The sequence below is a fragment of the Antedon bifida genome, chromosome 1 (assembly GCF_963402885.1).
Source record: "Antedon bifida chromosome 1, ecAntBifi1.1, whole genome shotgun sequence".
Lineage (NCBI taxonomy): Eukaryota > Metazoa > Echinodermata > Crinoidea > Comatulida > Antedonidae > Antedon > Antedon bifida.
Window position 1 is genome coordinate 5,609,375 of NC_136226.1, and position 20,360 is coordinate 5,629,734.

General features: G+C 34.0%; 2 protein-coding genes across 2 annotated transcripts in view; both read right to left on the reverse strand.

Annotated features, from left to right (window-relative positions):
- LOC144839116 (serine/threonine-protein kinase 33-like) overlaps nucleotides 1–20,360 on the reverse strand; it is a 241,960-nt gene that overhangs the window by 92,627 nt on the left and 128,973 nt on the right. The gene's annotated exons all lie outside the window — the stretch shown is intronic.
- On the reverse strand, nucleotides 1,243–20,229 carry LOC144838824 (EF-hand calcium-binding domain-containing protein 6-like). Its single transcript, XM_078694326.1, has 22 exons — nucleotides 20,109–20,229; nucleotides 19,277–19,527; nucleotides 18,544–18,635; nucleotides 16,907–17,079; nucleotides 16,553–16,619; nucleotides 16,242–16,420; nucleotides 15,046–15,183; nucleotides 14,605–14,752; nucleotides 14,295–14,426; nucleotides 13,766–13,911; nucleotides 13,497–13,610; nucleotides 13,164–13,274; nucleotides 12,696–12,875; nucleotides 12,238–12,409; nucleotides 11,754–11,875; nucleotides 11,153–11,277; nucleotides 10,624–10,745; nucleotides 9,407–9,493; nucleotides 8,874–8,959; nucleotides 8,341–8,443; nucleotides 7,946–7,999; nucleotides 1,243–1,527 (listed from the first exon to the last, which is right to left on the reverse strand). The coding sequence occupies exons 2-22, from the start codon at nucleotides 19,521–19,523 to the stop codon at nucleotides 1,312–1,314; spliced, it is 2,814 nt and encodes a 937-aa protein (XP_078550452.1). The 5' UTR covers nucleotides 19,524–19,527; nucleotides 20,109–20,229; the 3' UTR covers nucleotides 1,243–1,311.

Here is a 20,360-nt window from a genome sequence, read left to right on the forward strand (position 1 = left end):
TAATGTAGAAAATAAATTATGTTTAGGGAATTATATATCTAGTCTAGTTGTCCCATGACCTAGAGGATCGTAGGGGTGTAGCAGATGAGATACAGTTCACCAAGTCCTTCCATATAGGGAAATTAGTAGTTATATAAGTATAGTAGTATATAGTGTATAAAAAATGATAAAAATGAATGTACATAATTGCTCTTTACAAAATACAGTTTCAAATCATGTTCGAAAAACAAATCTGTAGTGTGCACCAAGGCTCTACTCTGTCGCCTAATTCAGAGTGGCAAACTCTTTTGATGGTCCAAGGGCTTAGCCCTCAACATTCACAGTAAGTATAAAACAATTTTTTTTCTCATAGAATGGATACAATATGTTCATTCATTGAAACATAATATTTATACACTATTGCGCTATTTCATTCCTCTTTGGTTATGTCTATTTTCTCGCACACACATTTGTTTTCAAATTGACAGTATATTGCCATGGAATAATTAATAATTGAAGGTAATTTAATTAGGCAATATAATAGTAAACATATGTTGAATTACTTGTAACATAAATAACTGCTGTCATTACCTTTAGAATATATTATTAATTCATATGGAATATTAAGTACTGTTAATGTTATATAATATATTATTAATCCTACAAAATATTATATTACTGATTGAATTACTACATTTTATAGTTTATGATTTACACACTTTCCAATTTTATATATAATGAGATATAATTTGATGATTGAATTGAACTTTGCTAGGTCTAGTGTCAAGCATGCCTGCCAATCCAAGCTTTCCAGCAAGAGGAATTTTCATCCGCCCACACGATGGACAAATTATTCCATGAGTGTTTGTGACCTTGGATGTCGGACAGAACTAAATTTGATCAAGTAAAGGTATACAATAGTAGGTCTACTTTTAAAGATCGCTTCTTGCTTCTTCTTTTTTTGGTCAAAGACCAGTTGGAACTTGGACCAGTTGGACCGATTGGAAACGGAAAATTTCCTTTATTCAACTGGTTCCAGGTCCAACTGGAAATTAGACCAGTTGGAACTGCGACCAGTTATCCAACTGGTCAAACTGGTTCCAGTTCCAACTGGGTTGTCTAAATAAAAAGTATATGCCCTGTCTAGGCTGTTGTTCAAAAAGTGATGGACAGATTGTTTTCCCCTTGTTATGATATAGCTAGAAAGCAGGATTGCCTAAACAAATAGGCCCCTTAACCTGTTGCAATAGTACCTAATTTACCGCCTTAGATGCCAAATTAAGTTCGGTACCTAATTTGCAGTGGAACCTAATTTAGCGGGACATCTGTGCTTCATTCAATAATCCTAGATATAAATTCATCATATGATATCTTCCCGTCCATGTTTTCATCAAACTCACTGAGAACATGATACAAATCTTCATCATCTATGTGGATCTGCATGCTGCCAGTGAGAATACTCTTGAACTCCACAATACTTAGAAAACCATCGTTGTTGAGGTCAGCTTTACGAAAAGCCCTGCGCAGGCTTTTCCAGTTTTGTAGAAGCTTAAAATATAAAATAATATTGACATTTAAATTAATCTCGTAGTAGAGAATAGGCACAAGCATTTTTCAATCTTTCTATCTGTAATGTTATGACTTATGGGAATAATGACTTTAACAACGCAATAGACGACTGTGTAAACTTTTATAACTTTTAATGCAGAAACTCCAGAATCAAGATGGCTGTCAAAACCATGTGCACGAATTGTGCGGTGTGGGGGCGCTGTACACATTACGGTTGTGTTCAGGCTTACAATATCATTACATCCCCTTTACTGAAAGATGGAAGACATATGTATCAAAATGTGATTTACTTTTAGACATAATAGATAGCTTGAATAGATGCTGGATATCTTCAGCATGAGTATGAATATGAGAAAACTGAATAAAGACTATTTGTAAAACAAATGTAACTTTTAACTTTGTTTATAACTATCAGTTCAAGAATCAGTGTCTTTGTATCATGTTTATGTATTATTATTAGAGTTATTCGCGAATCTTGCGGGCTTCCTAATATGTCGACTACTTCTTCGTAGGATTGATCCATCGGACATTTCGACGTCATATGATCTCGGTTCAGCGCGTTTGTTTTGAACTGTTCCGGGTTCCCATTTACAATGATTTGCTTCATTCTTATTCACTCTAACGCTTTCCCCCTCTTTTGGGTCTTGCGATTGTTTCGCGTGCTTGTTATAGTAGCGTTTTTGCGTTTCTTGACGATCAGCGAGTGCGTTATCAACTTCGCTATGGCCATCGGCGATTCTTACTGGCATGTTTGATTTGTAAATCCTTTTGTTGAGGATCTCTGCGGGAGATGGTAGTCTACTGTCGATTGGGGTTGATCTGAGTATCAAGAGTGCGCGTTGCGGATCTTCTTTGGACTCGATAGCTTTCTTTAGCGTATTTTTGACAGTTTGTACTTGACGTTCTATGAATCCATTTGATTGACTGTATCTTGGCGATGTTTTGACAAGAGTGATGCACCAATTTTCTGCAAATCGCTCAAACTCCTCGGAGACAAATTGCGGACCGTTGTCACTAACGATTTCGTCTGGGGTACCGTGCTCAGCGAATATTTCTTTTAACACGTTGACGACTGTTTTAGATGTGGTCCCACTGCGTAGATTCTTGACGATTGGGAATTTTGAGTAGTAGTCGCAGATGATGATATAGTTTGAGCCGTTTAGTGCGAACAGGTCTGCTCCTAGTCTTTGCCAAGGTCTAGTAGGTATTTCATGCTGGATTATTGGTTCCTTCTGTTTTCGTCGTGCGTGTTGCTGACAAATTTCGCAGTTTTCAACTTTTGTGCGTATTGCGTCGTTCATGTTCGGCCAAAATACCGCTGTGCGTGCTCGCAATTGGGTTTTTGTGGTGCCAAGATGTGCTTCGTGTAGCTTGTCGAGGATGTCCTGTCTTAAGGACTCAGGGATCAGATAACAAGTGCCTTTGAGGATGATTCCATTTGCTACAGAGAGTTCATCGCGATATGACCAATATTTGCGGATATCTTTACAAACTTCCTTTCGCGTCGTTGGCCACCCTTCAATTATAGTGTCGCGCAGCTTTACAAGTTCGTCATTATCGTCTGTCGCTTCGCGGATGGTGCACTCCTTCGCTGCGGAGAAATGTACGTTATCGACCCTTATGTCTAGCTTGATCTCGTCAGCGTCATCTTTGTTTGGCATTCTGGATAGACCGTCTGCAAGTGGGATCTCTTTCCCTGGTCTGTATTTTATGTTGCAGTTATAGCGTTGGATGCGTAGAAGCATGCGCTGTAGCCTTGGCGGTGAAGCTTTCAGATTTTTCAAACTGATCATTTCCAGCGGCTTATGATCGGATTCAATGATGAATGGCTTTCCGAATACATATGTATGAAATCGCTCACATCCGAAGACGCATGCTAGCATCTCTCGTTCAATATTCGCGTAGCGTCGCTCAGTTGGCGTTAGGCATTTTGAGGCGACCGCGACTGGCTTGCCATCTTGTAGTAGGCAGGCGCCTAGACCGTATGAAGAGGCATCTACCTGAATAACGCTATCTTTGGTTTTGTCAAAATAGTGCAGTTCGTATGAAGCTGTGATTGCGTCCTTTATGCGTTGCATCGCTTGACTATGACTTTGCGTCCACTCGAATATCGCTTCCGATTTAAGTAGGTCTCTGAGTGGTTGGGTTAGGTCGGCTAACCTTGGGACGAATGATCCCATGTATGTAACGATGCCTAGTATAGAGCGGAGTTCAGATATGTTGGTTGGATCGGATAAGTTCGTAATCGCTACAAGTTTCTTGGGGTCTGGTCTGACACCAGTATCGCTGTAGATTTGGCCGAAGAAGCCGATTTGTTTCTGTTTTATCGCGCACTTTTCTGAGTTAAATGTGAGGCCTTCCTCTGCAGCGACTTTCATAAGATTGCGCAGGTTGGCGTCATGACTCGCCTCTGAGTCGCCGTGTACACCGATGTCATCTGCTATGCCAGCAGTACCTGGGCAGCGTTCAAGAATCTGGTCCATTTTTGCTTGGAACACGTCCTGGCTCATTTTCAGCCCGAATGGTAGTCGCTGGAAGCAAAATCTGCCAAAAGGCGAGTTAAATGTGGTAAGCGGTTGCGAGTCTGGGTGCAGTTTGACTGCCCAATAACCATTTTTCGCGTCAAGCTTAGAAAAATGTTTGGAACCTGCGAATTTGTGCGAAGTTTCTTCTAGCGTTGGCGTATGGTGATGCGGACGTTGGATCGCTTTATTCAAGTCTTTGGGGTCGAGGCAAATACGAAGGTGACCGTTAGCTTTGCGTGTGTAGGTGATACTGTTGACCCACTCAGTCGGCTCAGTGACTTTGCGTATTACACCTTCCTTGAGCATTCTGTCGAGCTCTAGCTTTATTTCGTCGTGAATTTGGATTGGGCATTTTCTAGACGAATGGATTACTGGTCTGGTATTAGGATCGAGAACGATCTTGTATTCACCCTTAAAGTTGCCTATTCTATCAAACTGCTTCGGGTAGATTGTTTTCAGTTGGTCTACGGACTCTATGAATGAGTTGCTAACAGTGTCGCATTTAATTGATACTAGATCAAGCCCTCGCAGTGATGGTAGTCCCAATATAACCGGACCATCACATTCAGCAACGTAGAAGTCGGCTTTGTGTTGTACGTTGTTGTGAGTACAATCAATAGTCAGAATACCATGATGCCGGATTTCGCTACTGTTGTATGCAGTGAGCTTCGCGTTTGATTGCTTTAACATGGTGTGCATCCGACGCCTTGGATACATATTACGAAATGTTCTGACAGGAAGAACGTTACCCTGTGCGCCCGTATCTAGCTTGACTTTTAGGGTGGCTGGCGTACCATCGATAAGAGAAATGTTGAGCGTAGCAAACGCTTCATCGGTGCTAAGCGAATTAATATGAATGCTATCAAATTCTAGTACGCTATCTCCTTCTACGGATGTGGCCTGTAATTCTACGCTTTTGTTGTGCTTTTTTTTCTCACAAACTTTTTCCCAGTGGCCTTTCCTCTGGCAAAAGTTGCATATTGCGTTATACGCTGGGCATTTGCCCTTCTGGTGCTTTTGGCCACAGTATCGGCATGGCTTGCCTGTGTGTTGGGGTTTTGGATTGGGTCTAGGTGGCGCCCTCTTATTATGCCGCTTCATGACGTGCACCTGTTTGTCAGGGTTTAACACTGACATGCTGGCCTTTGTTGCCTCATGTGTTCTGGCTGTGTCTATCGCTTTGTCTAGCGTTAAATCGCTGGAAGCTATAAGCTTCTTTTGGACCTCTGTGGAATTTGTCCCAGTGATTAATTGCTCAATGATTCGTTCATCGAATTCTGAGAGATTATTACTTACGTTTTGCCCGTCGTTGCTTGCGACTGCGTGCGTAAATTTGCACTTCTGTGCTTGCAAACGTAGCCTGGCGACGTAATCGTCCACCTTTTCACCTGATGCTTGTTTGAGCCTACCAAACTCGAATCTCGACAATCTGAAATTTGTCTTGGGTGTGAAATGTTTCTCCAACCTTTCGAGTATTGACTTAGGCGTCTGATCATCCTGGTCCATTCCCCATGAATTAAAAATTCTCAGTCCTTCTTGACCTAGCCAAATCAAAATGTAAGTCACCCGTGACGGATCGTCCTTGCATACCTTGGCGAGAGGACCCTTGAACAGCAGCTCGCAATATTGCTTAAAATTTGCGATTTCTGCAGACATGTTGCTAGCCTGGTAATTGATGCTTGGCTTGGTGATCGAATCCATTTGGCTGCCACCATGTAATGTTATGACTTATGGGAATAATGACTTTAACAACGCAATAGACGACTGTGTAAACTTTTATAACTTTTAATGCAGAAACTCCAGAATCAAGATGGCTGTCAAAACCATGTGCACGAATTGTGCGGTGTGGGGGCGCTGTACACATTACGGTTGTGTTCAGGCTTACAATATCATTACACTATCTATGGCTTAAAGGCCAGGTGCGGGCAAAAAATTTCTATTGATCATACATTCCAATAAGTATCGATCTATAGTTTCCCCTATGTTTCATAATTTTTGGGATTTTATTTGTGTTACACGAGCTTGTTGAAAATAAGCACTTTCTTATCAGTGGGGGGATAGTTCAAATTACACAGTAAAATCTCTATTCTTTTGTACACAAATTTTATAAATAGAGAGGCATTTTAAAAAGCTATGAAAACTAAACGTTGTGGTAAAAAATGTTATCAGATGACTAAATATAGGTAATATAACTTGAATTTTACATTTCTGGTATTTTTATTCAACTTCAGATTTTTATTTTCATGTTATAGCAAAAATTATCCACCGTATATCCACCATCCTTTTTCACCTTCTAGGGAGTCACCAGACATGTTATTACATTAGGTTAACTACCTAACTACTGAAAAAAGTCTTCTTGGTTTTTATGGCAGAATTTTGCCAAATTTTGTATTTGACCATATTAAGGAAAATTCATGTTTTTTTGTCTTGATTTCTGTTACAAATATTTGATTTATGTACAATTAACCAGATATTATATTTAAAATTCATGCCTGTACCTGAGCTTTAAATAATTATGCTGTTTTTCTTAGGAGAAAAATGTGCCTACTGTGAGCCAGGTTTGGCCAAAGGACAATGGGATGTAAAGTTTTTAATGGCTGGTAGTCTGAACTTAGTGGAACTCTGGCAGCTGGAATTGATCCATGGTGCACCGGTCCTGCGTAGTGACCATTTATGATATTCTATGCAAATCATGATATTTTCACGCAAACATTTTAATTATCTTGTGACATTTGGTTTTTCAAAAAGAAATTCTGGTTATTTGGTGCCTGCAGTATGTTCGGTGCTTACAAAGCCTGTGTGAGCATCTTCCAAGATGCAAGAGTTTTAAGAGTTGAAACTACTGTACTAAGCTACCATACTATGAACTACTTCTGTTCTTCCACAGATTTGCATTAAACAGTTGATTACTTAGAAGTACAGTAGCTGAACATCAATTCTCAAACATGATTATGAAACTAAGTCTGTAAGTTTATATATAACTTTATAAATCACTTTGATCGCACCAGATTTCCAGAGGATTTTGTATTTCTGTGTGTTACCACATTTAGTTTAGTCTCAGTTACTCATTTTTCTTGTCTGACATTCATCAATATTGAAAGGAGATTCTTACCATGTGCGATTGCATTGTCTCTAATCTATTTCTTACAGTTTACAGATTTATAAGCTAATAGTCATATTCCCCAAGTTCGTAGGTAATTTCTCTAAAGACATTGCAATATCAATACCATATCTATGTGGGCGAGATTGGCCAGTTAACAAAATAGATTCTACTGTATGTCTGAAATAAACTCAATAAATATTGGAAAAGACTCGGAAACCTTGTCTTGGATTAAAATGAAACTTTAAACTATTATATTAATCTGCTTTATTGTTGCAATCTACTACACATATTAAAATATCATTGTTATCCTATGCTCTTTTAACATTAAGTAATTGACTAATCAAGGTAATACTGTATATTACAATTAGGTAGATGAATATTCATGACTAAAGCTCGGTCTACATTAGTTTGATAGTGTAGACAGTAATGTGCCCAAATATGGTAGTGATATGTCTAAATATGGTAGTAATATGACATCATCATGTCCATATATAGGCAAATCACTTTTTTTTCACATAAAGTTTGATAGTGTAGACAGAGCTTAAGGTAATATATTGCTATTTTATTCTTATTCTCAGGAAACAAAAAAGGTTGAAACTATTATTGTGATTTTGTAGCAATGTGGTACCTTAACCAATAGACAGGTAAAATTCTGGTGATATTAATATTTAGACACTTCCCTGTGAGACATTACCCCCTGAACAATGACTTTGAGACATTACCCCCTGAACAATGACTTTCAAAACTCCTAAATTGGAAACATACTAACCTTCTTCCTGAGAGTCAACATTGCAGATGCGACTGTTATGTGTGCTTCATTATCCTGAGAAAACAAAATGGCATAAAAAAAGTTTTAACCATTTCAAAATCGTGATTTTTTTTGTTGTCAGTGACATAAACAGGTCAAGTTAGTCGCTTAATTTGATTTGATATTTGGACCCTCAGGATATATAATACCCTTCCGAGAACTACTTTATCCATGGTACTATGCCAACAAGTGGTTATAGTTTTAATTTTTTTTATACTAGAATGTCATAGGAATTTAAATAAAGTAATAATTTAAATGCTTAAAATTATTATTTTATATAAAATACAGGGGTTGGAGAAATCAATGGAAGATAAAAATGAATGGTTTATTGTACATGTCTAGATGATTCACCTCACCTTTCTTGGTATGGTGTAAGTATACTTATTATACTTGGTAACTGAATGCTTTTGTACTGAAGGCTGGCCTACAAAAAGCTGAAGAAAATCTAAGTAATGAAACCTAAAAAGAAAATAAATCAAAATAAATCAAATAAATGGAACATATTTTAAGTTTATTCTTTGTAGAGGTCCAATAAACTTACATTGGAAGCTGATAGAAAAGTATATGGTGCTATTTATCAGCTACAATTATACAGAAAAAAAATTTAAAAAAATGTCTTTTCTTAGTTATAGGAAAAACGAATACAGTAGTTACACATTTTTACAATATATTTATATGTTTATACATCAACCATTTATTAAAACTTGTTGCCTCCGCAGGTAAACAGTTTAATAGAACAGAACACTTTTAAAATTATTTAAAAATACATTTTACCATTTTATCTTATGCAAACACCATATGGAAGGTATTTGTTTACAATACTCATTACAATATAACTATGAAACACCAAATGGAAAAATGAAATATGTGTGTTTGGTGTTCGACTTACAGTCCATTGTGATTAATATCAAATCTGTCACTCAGTTCATCCAGTTCAACATTTGATAAATTTAGCTTTAGGTCATGAGACAGACTCTGCAAAAATAAGTAAAAATATGCATAAAGTATGTTTTTTTTTGGTTTATGTGAATTATTTTATTATAGTTTGAAAAATGAATAGTAAAATATATTGTTTGAAAAATGAATAGTAAAATATATTGTTTAAAAATGAATAGTAAAATGTATTGTTTAATAAATGAATAGTAAAATGTATTGTTTAAAAAATGAATAGTAATCAATCAAATCAATCAATCAATCAGATTTATATAGCGCCAGTATCCATAATAATGTTCAAAGGCGCTTGACAAAGTAAAATGTATTGTTTAAAAAATGAATAGTAAAATGTATTGTTTAAAAAATGAATAGTAAAATGTATTGTTTTCTGGGTATCATTTAATTCAATGGGTTTGAGCTCCGTTCTTAATTACATGATATATTTTATAATTAAGATTGAGTAAGAATGCCATTAAGAAGTGAACTTACATGGAAATCTGAGATTGGTACACAAGTTGAACCCTGTGGGTCCAATTCTCTTAACGTTTGCTTGATATAGCTCCAATTTTTAACGATCTGGAAAAAAAAGAGATTAAGAAACTTAGAAAAAATTACAAAAAAATATTTAGCTTCTTCAAGACAGGCTCTTCATTTAGTTGCAGCATTTAAAATTAAATTAATAATATGATAAATTACACCATTTTAAATGTACAACTACAGTATACAGTAAGTTTGGAAATACCAAAACAATAAAGCTAAAATCTACCCAAGGAATTTTAATTTGACCAATAAAATGTTGTTTGTCTTCTAACAGGAAACAAAAAAATATGAATACCGGTGCGTCGTTATGGTTAACACACTTTCTACCCGGAAACCGTCTTATTCCTACAACGCATACATGTGGTACGTATTAGATAGCAGATTTCCGTTGATTTATTTTAAACAACATTCAGACTGTTTTGAAAGAAGTCTGTTTATGAAGGTGTAAAATGACAGATAGAATGACATTTATAATTTGTGACCTGAACAAGCATTAGCAGTAAAGCTCTGTCTACACTATCAAACTAGTTTGACAAAAAAAGTGTGATGTGCCCAAATATGGTAGTGATGTGCCCAAATATGGTAATGATATGACATCATCATGTCCATATATGGGCACATCCCATTTTTTTGTCACATACAGTTTGATAGTGTTAGACAAAGCTTAAGAGTCTTTTATTCTGTGCACGATCAGGAACATTTGAGAAAACGAAAGGTCGCTATAGTAAAAGGTCGAGTTCCAAACTATTTTAATATCATTTTTTTGTTAAGGTATGTTTTAATGATTGTTATGAAAATGAAGTTTAAATTTTCATGTGTACCCTTTATATTTCCTGTAGCCATCACAAGGGACACCAGACTCAGGCATGGAAATGAGTTTATTGGCAAATTGCCATAATATCAAGAATACTCTTGAAAGAACAATAGACTAGGTGTCTCTTGAGAACATGGGTCAAGCAATCATAAAGAGTGAAATCAAAAAAGTGTTGAATATAGAAATGTTATACAAAATAGTTGTACATATGATACAAAAAGACAGCTGCAGTCGTGTAAATAAAGGTATAAAGAATGGTATCCAAAAATTTGGGAAATTTTTTTATGAATATGTTCTGGAAAAATCCCTGCGACAAAATAAAAATCAAAAAAACATCGACAAAAATGGTTACCTTTGGCGATATTTTTTTGATAATACTTGATTGATATTCGAACTGTTTTTTGTTTGTAGAATCATCATCCATCTTGTTCCCAACAGAGTTCAAACCCAAAGACTGGTTGCCCTTCAATGCGCCTACAAAATAAAGTAACTTCGTATTAAAAGCTCCTGTCATCAAAAAGATGGAGAATTTGATGATTCAAGTTCTTTCAAGCACAATGGATTTAAACAAAGTAAAATGTCATCCAAACTAGAACATTATAAATACAGTGTGAACAAGCCTCTAAAGCTCTGTCTACACTATCAAACTAGTATGACAAAAAAGTGTGATGTGCCTAAATATGGTAGTGATATGACATCATCATGTCCATAGACAGAGCTTAAGTTATACACAATTCATGACATAGTGTAAAAAAACAATGATTAAATACTAATAATCATAAATATGGGGGGATTGTGTACTAATACACACTAATATGCAATTGTGTCATTTTATTTCTTATAATATGTATATATTATAAATGGTGACATTCAATACATACCTGTTTCTTTTTTTAACGATATAAAGTATGCATAGACTTCTGCATAATCAACCACACCATCCTTGGATAGGTTCATTGAGGTCCATAGATGCTGTAGTTCTGTAGGATGTAGCTGAACGCCAAGCCTAAAAACAGTAAGACAAATTGGTAAATAAATAACAGTATTGTCAAATAATTAAAATGTTTAAAAATTTTTAATGCAGTTATATTGTCAAAATTGTATATTTAAAAGATCCATCCATAGGACTCATGATTCAAATGCATTATTCGGAAATAATTGACATCTTAACTTTGTTCGTACAGCTTTACCTGTAGGCATATAAAGCTCTGTCTACAAAAGTTTGACCAAAAAAAAGTGTGGTGTGCCCAAATATGGTGGTGATATGCCCAAATATGGTAGTAATATGACATCATCATTTATATATATATCGTTTATATATTTTTTGTCACATAAAGACAGAGCTTAATAATAATAATAATATTTATTCGGTCACCAATGTAAAAATAACCAGGAATGAGAATAGGCTAAAGCCCAAACAGATTCTGCACTCACTCCATTAAAACTATAGTCTACAGCATCTATCTATTTTATTACACTCACTTCTGAAGCCAGCAATACATCTGTGTTCGTGACATCTTTCCAGTGCACTTGGTATCTAATCGTTGAAAAGCCTCTAGGCAAATTGAGCTTTTATGAATGGCCCCTTGAATTAGATAATTCAACTAAAAAGATCAAGATTACAAAAAGGTCAATAACATTAAATATACTATGATACATATAGTTTAAAACAAATTGAAAATTAATACTGCCACATTACAGTTGTTGAATCTGAAAAACTTATTTAGCCTCTTTCACATTGCTTAGAAAAACTCTGGAGTTCACACACTGAGCATCAACACCGGGGTTTTGCTAGGCAATGTGTAAATGGTTCTTAATCCGACACAGTTCTAGATCTATTATCATTTATTTATTCCTTTCAGTGAAACGTAAAAAAGGAGCACTGAGGAGAGACAAGAGCTGTCAAAGACATTACTTATGCATTTTTTAATTACTTATTTTGGAATTATTCAACTATCAAACAAACCTCAGTGACTGATCTGTATCTAGTTTCCATTTTTTTGCTCTGATATTTGGCTTCAAACTTTACTTCAGGGCTATTTACGTGTCTATCTTCTTGTTGTTTTGGTGATTGTCTTGGACTGGACTTTCTTTTATGTCCTGATTGCGCAGTAGAATGTGTAGATATAGATTGAGGCCTATAAAATGAAAAAAGAAAATGTTAAAACAGTTTAACACTATAAGCTATGTGAAGAACACCTTTGTAGTGCTTCAAGCTTTTCCATGTTAAAATAAAGTATTTATTATTATTATTACAAATATAAAACAAACTCCGAAAAAGTGAGGCAAGCCATTATGGTTCTATATTTCAAACTTATTTGTTTATCTTCAGGAATAAAGTGATCATACATCAAATTAATTAGTGGACAGAATTTATGATAAGCTATGTAGAAATGCTACTTAATTATCTAATAATTCTTTTACCTCTTTTTATTAAAAAGACCAAGAAATTCTGGATAAGGTACAAGACCATCTTCTTCCAGACTGAACTGTAATAGGATGCTTTTAAGATCCTCTTCTGTCAGTGATATATTGAACACCTGTTCAATTGTCCTCTGAAACAACCTCTTGTTAACAACTTGGATATTTGCTACATCAGCTTGTCTGCAAAATAATGGCATGAAGTTTGAAGATTTAGAAGAGGTTAGTTATTAATATTAAACACTTAACCGCTAAAATGAATCACAGGTTTTGTATACTTCTTTGGTAGAAGGGCTTAGACCAGAAACCTTCCCTCCTTCATAAAAAAAATTGCACTCAACATGGCAGACTAGGGCCTACAGTTTATAGTGGTTATCATAGATGATCTTCTACAACACAAGTATGCAAGTTAAAACAGAGGTATTGTACCACTGTAACCTAATAGAAACAGATTGTAATTTAAGATATTACCTGAAAGCAGCCAACAGCCTTAGAAAACAGCTATGCAAGACCTCAACAAGCTTGGCTTCAGCATCCTCGGCAGATAAATTACCTTTAGCAGGTCCTGTTCCTATATTGAATCTACAAACAAAATAATAGTAATAGTTATAATTTAGAAAGGAATCTTAGTTTAAAGATATCAATTATGTATTTGTAACAATGTAACCACACATCATCAAGTAGATTCATTTTGTGTATAGGTAAAAAGGTTTATGGCTATATAGAGAAATATCAAACAACAAATAACTGTTGATAAACTCAAAATATGTTTGGTGCCGGACATCAGCAGTTCTTGTTTCTTACCTGTGATTAGCATTCGACATCACCTTGTGGGCAATGCCATGTTCAGATCTCGTCATGAACATGTACAGAAAATCCTTGTAACTGGCATTTTCAGTTCCTCTTTTAGCTCTGCATCTAAAAAACACACAATATTAGACACATTATTAATTTATTGAAATATAGATTAATGACTATTCATTTCCCTTTTGAGCAGAATGTGAGCACAATTATAATTCCAACTCTATGAATTGATTTACTTTGAAAATAACTGACGACCAAAAGGAACTTACTTCTCTACAAGTTTGTCCAATTCTGTAAGAGCTACTGGAATGTTGTGCTTTCTGAGGACAGTCTTGAGATTCTCTAAAGTGATGCTGCCATTGCCATCAGCAAGATTTTTACAAGATGTCATCATTGCTAGGAAGTTCTCCTCAACCTACAGACATTGTACAAAAAATGTTACTAATAATATGTTCTATTGTATAAATTATTACAGTACTAAAAATATTGAAATAGGTTACTTGATTTTGCTATTGGCCTGTTAAACCTAAATGTTGTATATTGTACTGCATTGACTCTCTAGTAATGTAGTAATAACTGCTACTTTTTATATTCCATAGTAGCAGACCTTCATGTACATCAACATCCATGTCTACTTCATTAGTTCTTTAATTATCTTCATTTACTATTTTCTCCCTATCTATGTGCATGAATCTTTCTCTAATATTCCCTTTTCCTCCTGCAATATTAACGATTTTCTCATTTTGCTTTATAATTGTTTTTTTTTTGTCATATAAAATAAATAGAATACTAGAATACCTTGCTGAAAATGAACGACATAATATCATTGTAAGGGTACCACTGGCTGTTGAAGACACTCTTACTCAGGCCATTCTTAGGCAACTGAGACTTGCGGACATTCTGATTGTCATTGTGTTTTCCAATGTTATTCTGTAAAATAGAAAAGTCTCATTTTTCACATCGATAGGCGTTGAGAAAACCTAAACCAACTGGATACTAGAAATTAATGAATTTATCAACTGTGAAAGTTAAGATATCTGTGAGAATGAGAAAATGCTACTCAAAGCAAGATTCAAACCCAGAAATGTTTGCTTTGTTCAATGGTTACCTGGAGTGGTATGCTTTGATGGTCTATTGCATATGATGATACTGTTGATATTAGGCTATGTTTAGTCTTTATCTTTCCTTTGGCATCCAAACCCAGCTTGTTAAAAAATGAAACTGAAGTCAATATACCAGTGTTTTCTACATCGTATCTAGAAAAGTAATTACAAAAATGGTTACTCAGTATATTAGTTATTATTTGGGTCAAATTTCTTAGTTGCATATTCAGGAGAGTTTAAAGTAGACCTATATAGACAAGAACAGTAGACAAAACATTATAGTAATTTTAATTCTCAATGAATAAAACAAAAACATAAATAACATAAAAAGGTAGAAACATACACTGATACAATGCAGAGAAACATAACACAATGAAATGACTGATCAAAAGACATTAAAGCACAAAAATGTTTTGCTTTGCTTAAAAGATGTTTATTTTGCATACTTTTCCCATAGTTTTTGCATTTCATAATCGTCAAGCAATACACCAATACTTGCAAGGCACTCTTGAAGTTGAGGGGGTAAGATTACTGCAGATTTATCAAAACAGGATGGTGCTAAATGGTCCTTTAAGTTGAAATCACTGAAATAAAAAAGGTAAATACACCATCATACAGTAGAACAAATAAGGGGAAACTTCAATGAGAAAGTGTCCACTTAATAAGGGAGTCCCCTGAATAAGGGTTGGCTGTGTTAAAGCATATGTTGCTCTTCATTCCACAGGAAAAGTGTCTCTGAATAGAGGTGTCGCTAAATATATCTTCCTACTGTATAAAAATTAAATACTGCAACAGAAAATAATCATTTTAGACTAGAACCTACACTATATTGCTATGGCTACTGTGAGTCCTTACTCATTCAGCCACTTGATAATGATAATATAGTCATTTAAGAGACATTGCTATATTTAATAATAAATTAATAGAAGTCTTTATAGTCTTTAGAAATATGAGAGGTTTGTTTTATTATCAAATTTCTAACAATTGTTGCATATTTCTTAATTAAAGCTCTCAATGGAAATTCTTTATGTACCGTAATAAACTCATACTACTGAGATAATGAATTTATTAAAATGACAAAATTGTGTTAATTTCATGGCTGTTCATTAAGTGTCTATACTACACTTTAATTTAGTGAGATTATTCAATTGTGATTGCCATGGTAACAGGTAAACACTTTCAAATGCTTTAATAAGGCGGATGATATTAAATCAAAAAGAATTTAATTGAAGGTTATTTGCAACAAGATAAAACTATTATGTAATCTTAATAATCTGATATAATGAATAAATTAATAAATCTATAGTAATAATAAATCAACAACTGGTGTTCATAGGGTATTAGTAAATAATCAAATAAAATCATTAGCATGTTGTGTGGTTTATTTTGTGGCTTATGGTTTGTGTACTTCATGCCCCTAAAGCTCTGTCTACACTATGAAACTAGTTTGACAAAAAAAGTGTGATGTGCCTAAATATGGCAGTGATATGCTTAAATATGGTAGTGGTATGACATCATCATGTCCATATATCACACATCACATTTTTTGTCACATAAAGTTTGATAGTGTAGACAAGGCTTAACCCTAGACTCGCCCCTAATGAGGGTGTTATAAACCATTTTTGTTAGATATAGCTCATACCTTCGTTTGCATTTATCTTTCAGAAGAGCATTAGCATACGTAGCTAATACGTAGTCACCATCTTCATAATGGTTGCCGAGTGTGCGATCTCGAAGATTTTCTTCAGGCTGGTCTCTCTTGCGTTGTTGGGCGTACACCTCCTTACGTTTACATGGACTCATCCATTCTCTTCTCACGGTCTGTATTAAACATGAGATATTGTAAAATTAATAGCTAATTGGCTTGGTAGGTATTTGACTCTCATTTTGTAGTGGCTTTCTTTTTCAAATACAACTGGCCACTGTACTTAGTCGAGTTAAAATTAAACTCACCTCAGATTCTTGGAAAACTGACAAAAATTCATCAAATGAAATTAGATTTTTAGATTCAAAACCAAGCCTGGAAAAACAAATATTCATAATAAGAACAATAAGCCAAGACAAGTAGGAAATTGAGTATTTAAATGAGTGTATATTAACATTGATATTGCCAAGACAAAAAATAAAATAAATAAAACAGAAATCTACCATTTCAATGGTTATAATTTATTTAATCATTTTATTATTTTCGAAAATCACAAATACAGTAATAAACAGACAACAAATGGCTTGATAGCTTCTGTCGCCAATTAGTCATGCCACTCCAACATTGATATGATAATATATGATAACATAAAATAATCTCACCTCTCAAGAAGTTTATGAACTTGTTTAGTTGTAAGATAACCAACTAAGTGATATAAAATTCTGCACAGTCCCGCTCTTGAAATGACCCCTGACCCTTGAGGATCATTTGCTTTGAAGAGTTGTTTGACTCCATGGAGACCAGTAGTTAGGCTTTCTTTTACTAGTTCATATAACTGAAAATAACGGCAATTTTTTAAATTAAAAAACTTAAATTAGAATTGTTTCAGCTTTCCAATTGAGAAAACTTTCAAGTAGATTACATACTGGTCAATAGGTCAGTTGATTGCCATTGAGATGAGTCAATTGATTATTTGACGAGTGGACAGAACAGATAATAAGGATTACCGTTAATCTATTCTTTAAAATCACATATCAAGGTCTGACTTGTTCTAATGTTTTCCATAGTATTATTATGGAGGAATTCCTACAAAATACAATAGTGTTAGGGTTTTTGAAGTACTGTAAGTCTATATTATAGCCACGTTTAGAAAAATGTGTACTTAATTTGATAAACAATTTTTATATAGTAAATTTTGTTGTTGAGGAGAGTCTGATTTTTAAGTTTTTTAAAAATTAACAGTTAGTTCTAAAGTTCTAAGGGAAGAGTGAACCTGATTGTACCAAACAAATAATACAGTCCTGTAGACTGCCTCTTAGCATAAAATAGACTTAATGTGTACTTAAAGATCCAACAAAGTTTTATAAACTTAATTTGATTAATAAATGATAAATTAATTTGATTAATTCGGTTAATTTATACAGTAAATTCTTCTTTTGGGAAGCATCTAGTTTTTAAATAAGATTTTTAAAAATAAACAATTGTTACCAGGGAAGACTGATTGAACCTGATTGTACCAAACAAATAGTATACAGTCCTGTAGACTATAGGCCTCTTAGCATAAAATAGATATACAGTACAATATTGTGTACAATATTAGTATGCTAAATTCAGTAATAAACTTTTTCTTAACATGGCATGGACAATCCCCAAATCGGCCCTCAATAGATAACCTACGACCCAACAAACACAATTTGTTAGTATGAATGGGCTCAACATTAAGAGTCTGCCTACTACACCAAAGTTTATCTTTGCTTTTTGTGCCATTTAAATGGTTGTGCCTGAGATAAGTGTTTTCAATCATATTCTAAACCTTTGAACATGATTAAACATACTGACTATGGCTACCATATTAATAATTGATTTTTAAATGTTCTCTATCTGATCATGAGTTTGATTCTTTTATAATTCAAATTCAAAAAAATTATGATGATTGCTCATCAACGGATGACGAAAAAGCTATTCTTCCTAGATGACAAATGCTCGAAGCGTGGTAGAAATACGAACACGTTATTCAAACAAGTTTGAAAATGTTGGAATGGTCAGACAAGCCTTCATTAACAACTCGAAGGCCCGTTTATTTTGAATCGGCATTATTTATTATATGCCATCTAGAACACTCTGTCAGAGTTAGAGATTAAATTTTTATATTTTATATATATATATATTTTTTATTGTAATTTAATTTTGATGGTAACTAAGATCAAAACATGGAATAATAATTTCTCTTTTAGTATTTAATGTTTAAACTTTAATGTCATTTTAAAAATATGATTTGATTCTCTTTAAAACCTGTTACCTCTTCTGAGCTGTACTTGCATCGTGGAATGCCACTAATCATGGTTTGTCTTGGTATTTTCGCTGTCTGCTGTCCCGCTTTGACCTCATGAACTTTAAAAGCAATAAAATAATTGAATTGAATACATAAAATACAAATAAATAATTTATGAATATTATTAATATAAAATACTTTTCTTTATAATTGTGTCAATATTGTACAGTATTGAAAAATTTGGCCTAGGTGAAAAAAAAAGATTCAAGAAAAAAACATTACAATGCAAAAGATAGATCATTAGGTTTCAGCACTGGTAGTTTGGTTAGGTTATATCATACCATAGACCATTTTGGGATGTTGGGAAAGAAGGGGAGGTGGGTGTGGTTCGAAGAAAGAAGATATACAGAATTTATGTAGGTTTACACTGCCATCAGTATAGTATAGTATTGCAATAGGTTTTTAAATACATACATGTAATACTTTTAGTTGTATAAATAATACTTTAGTATAAATATGAATGTCCTAATGCTTTTCATATATATTGTTTATTTGTCAGTCCATTTGGTTATTTGTTGACCCATATACTTTATCATAATTCCAACAGATATTTGTGCTATTGACACAGGTTATATGCATGATTTCTTGATAATAATATGATAAAATTGATAATGTAATATAATTTTTTCTTTACTTAATGCATTTATTAACATATAATATTACTATATGTGGCAGCTAATATAGTGGCTGGATACCTTACCTGGAGGCCATGTTAACATACGATTATGTTTATGCAGGGGACAGCTTTCAGGGCGTAGGCGTAATGCTGGCAGCAGATCTGTTCGGCTCCGCCCAGAGTTAACAGACATCGGCCTAGGGCTGCCATCTGATGTTGATAACCCAATGACATTCAGGGTATTGTACTCTCCTAACCTGCTCTTGGGATGCTGAATGACGGGTAGATTTGCAGGCCGTGATGGAGATTGTCTTGGCGATAATGAAGGCATCTTTCTGTATATATATAATATTACATAATATAATTGTTTGCTATCTCTTAAGCTCTGTCTACACTATCAAACTAGTTTGACAAAAAAAATGTGGTGTGCCCAAATATGGTAGTGATGCTTAAATATGGTAGTGATATGATATCACCATGTCCATATATATGGACACATCACATCTTTTTGTTTGATAGTGTAGACAGAGGTTTGGAAAAAATGTAATTTTGGCATCACTAAACAATTTTAAGTGTTTAAAGGTTCAGTTAGCTAGACAATATTATTTATTATAGGCCTAATTTATTTGTTGCTCTTACTGTATCAATATAATATGTTATGAAAAATAAGATTTAAACAAAATATGAAAAATTATGATTCAATTAATAATAATATAATTGATTCAAATATGTAGCCTCATTATCCTCTTACATTTTGTGTATATAAGTAGGCCTACTTAGACTTTAGTACCTCATGAGCAGACATTGAATAAGTGTCCTCTACTCTAAACTTAAGTCTGATATGATAGCCTAGCTAAATATTAGACATTATGTTGCTGTTTGTATGTTAAAATTATTATTAAAATGTGTGACTTACCTAAAATCTTTGCTTTAATTACATCATAAAACAATCGGCAGACAGTTTAAATATCACCTTCCCGCAAACTGAAACCAACAAATCACAAAGAATTGATTGAAATTTCTGATTGACTTGGTCACGATCAACACATACACGTTTGTTTAGTTTTACAGGAGCAACCACAACAGTTTTAAAGGTAAACAAAACTATCCGGTAAATTTAAATAATTACACTTATCACTTTATCAGAATGTTGTATGTACTACAGTTA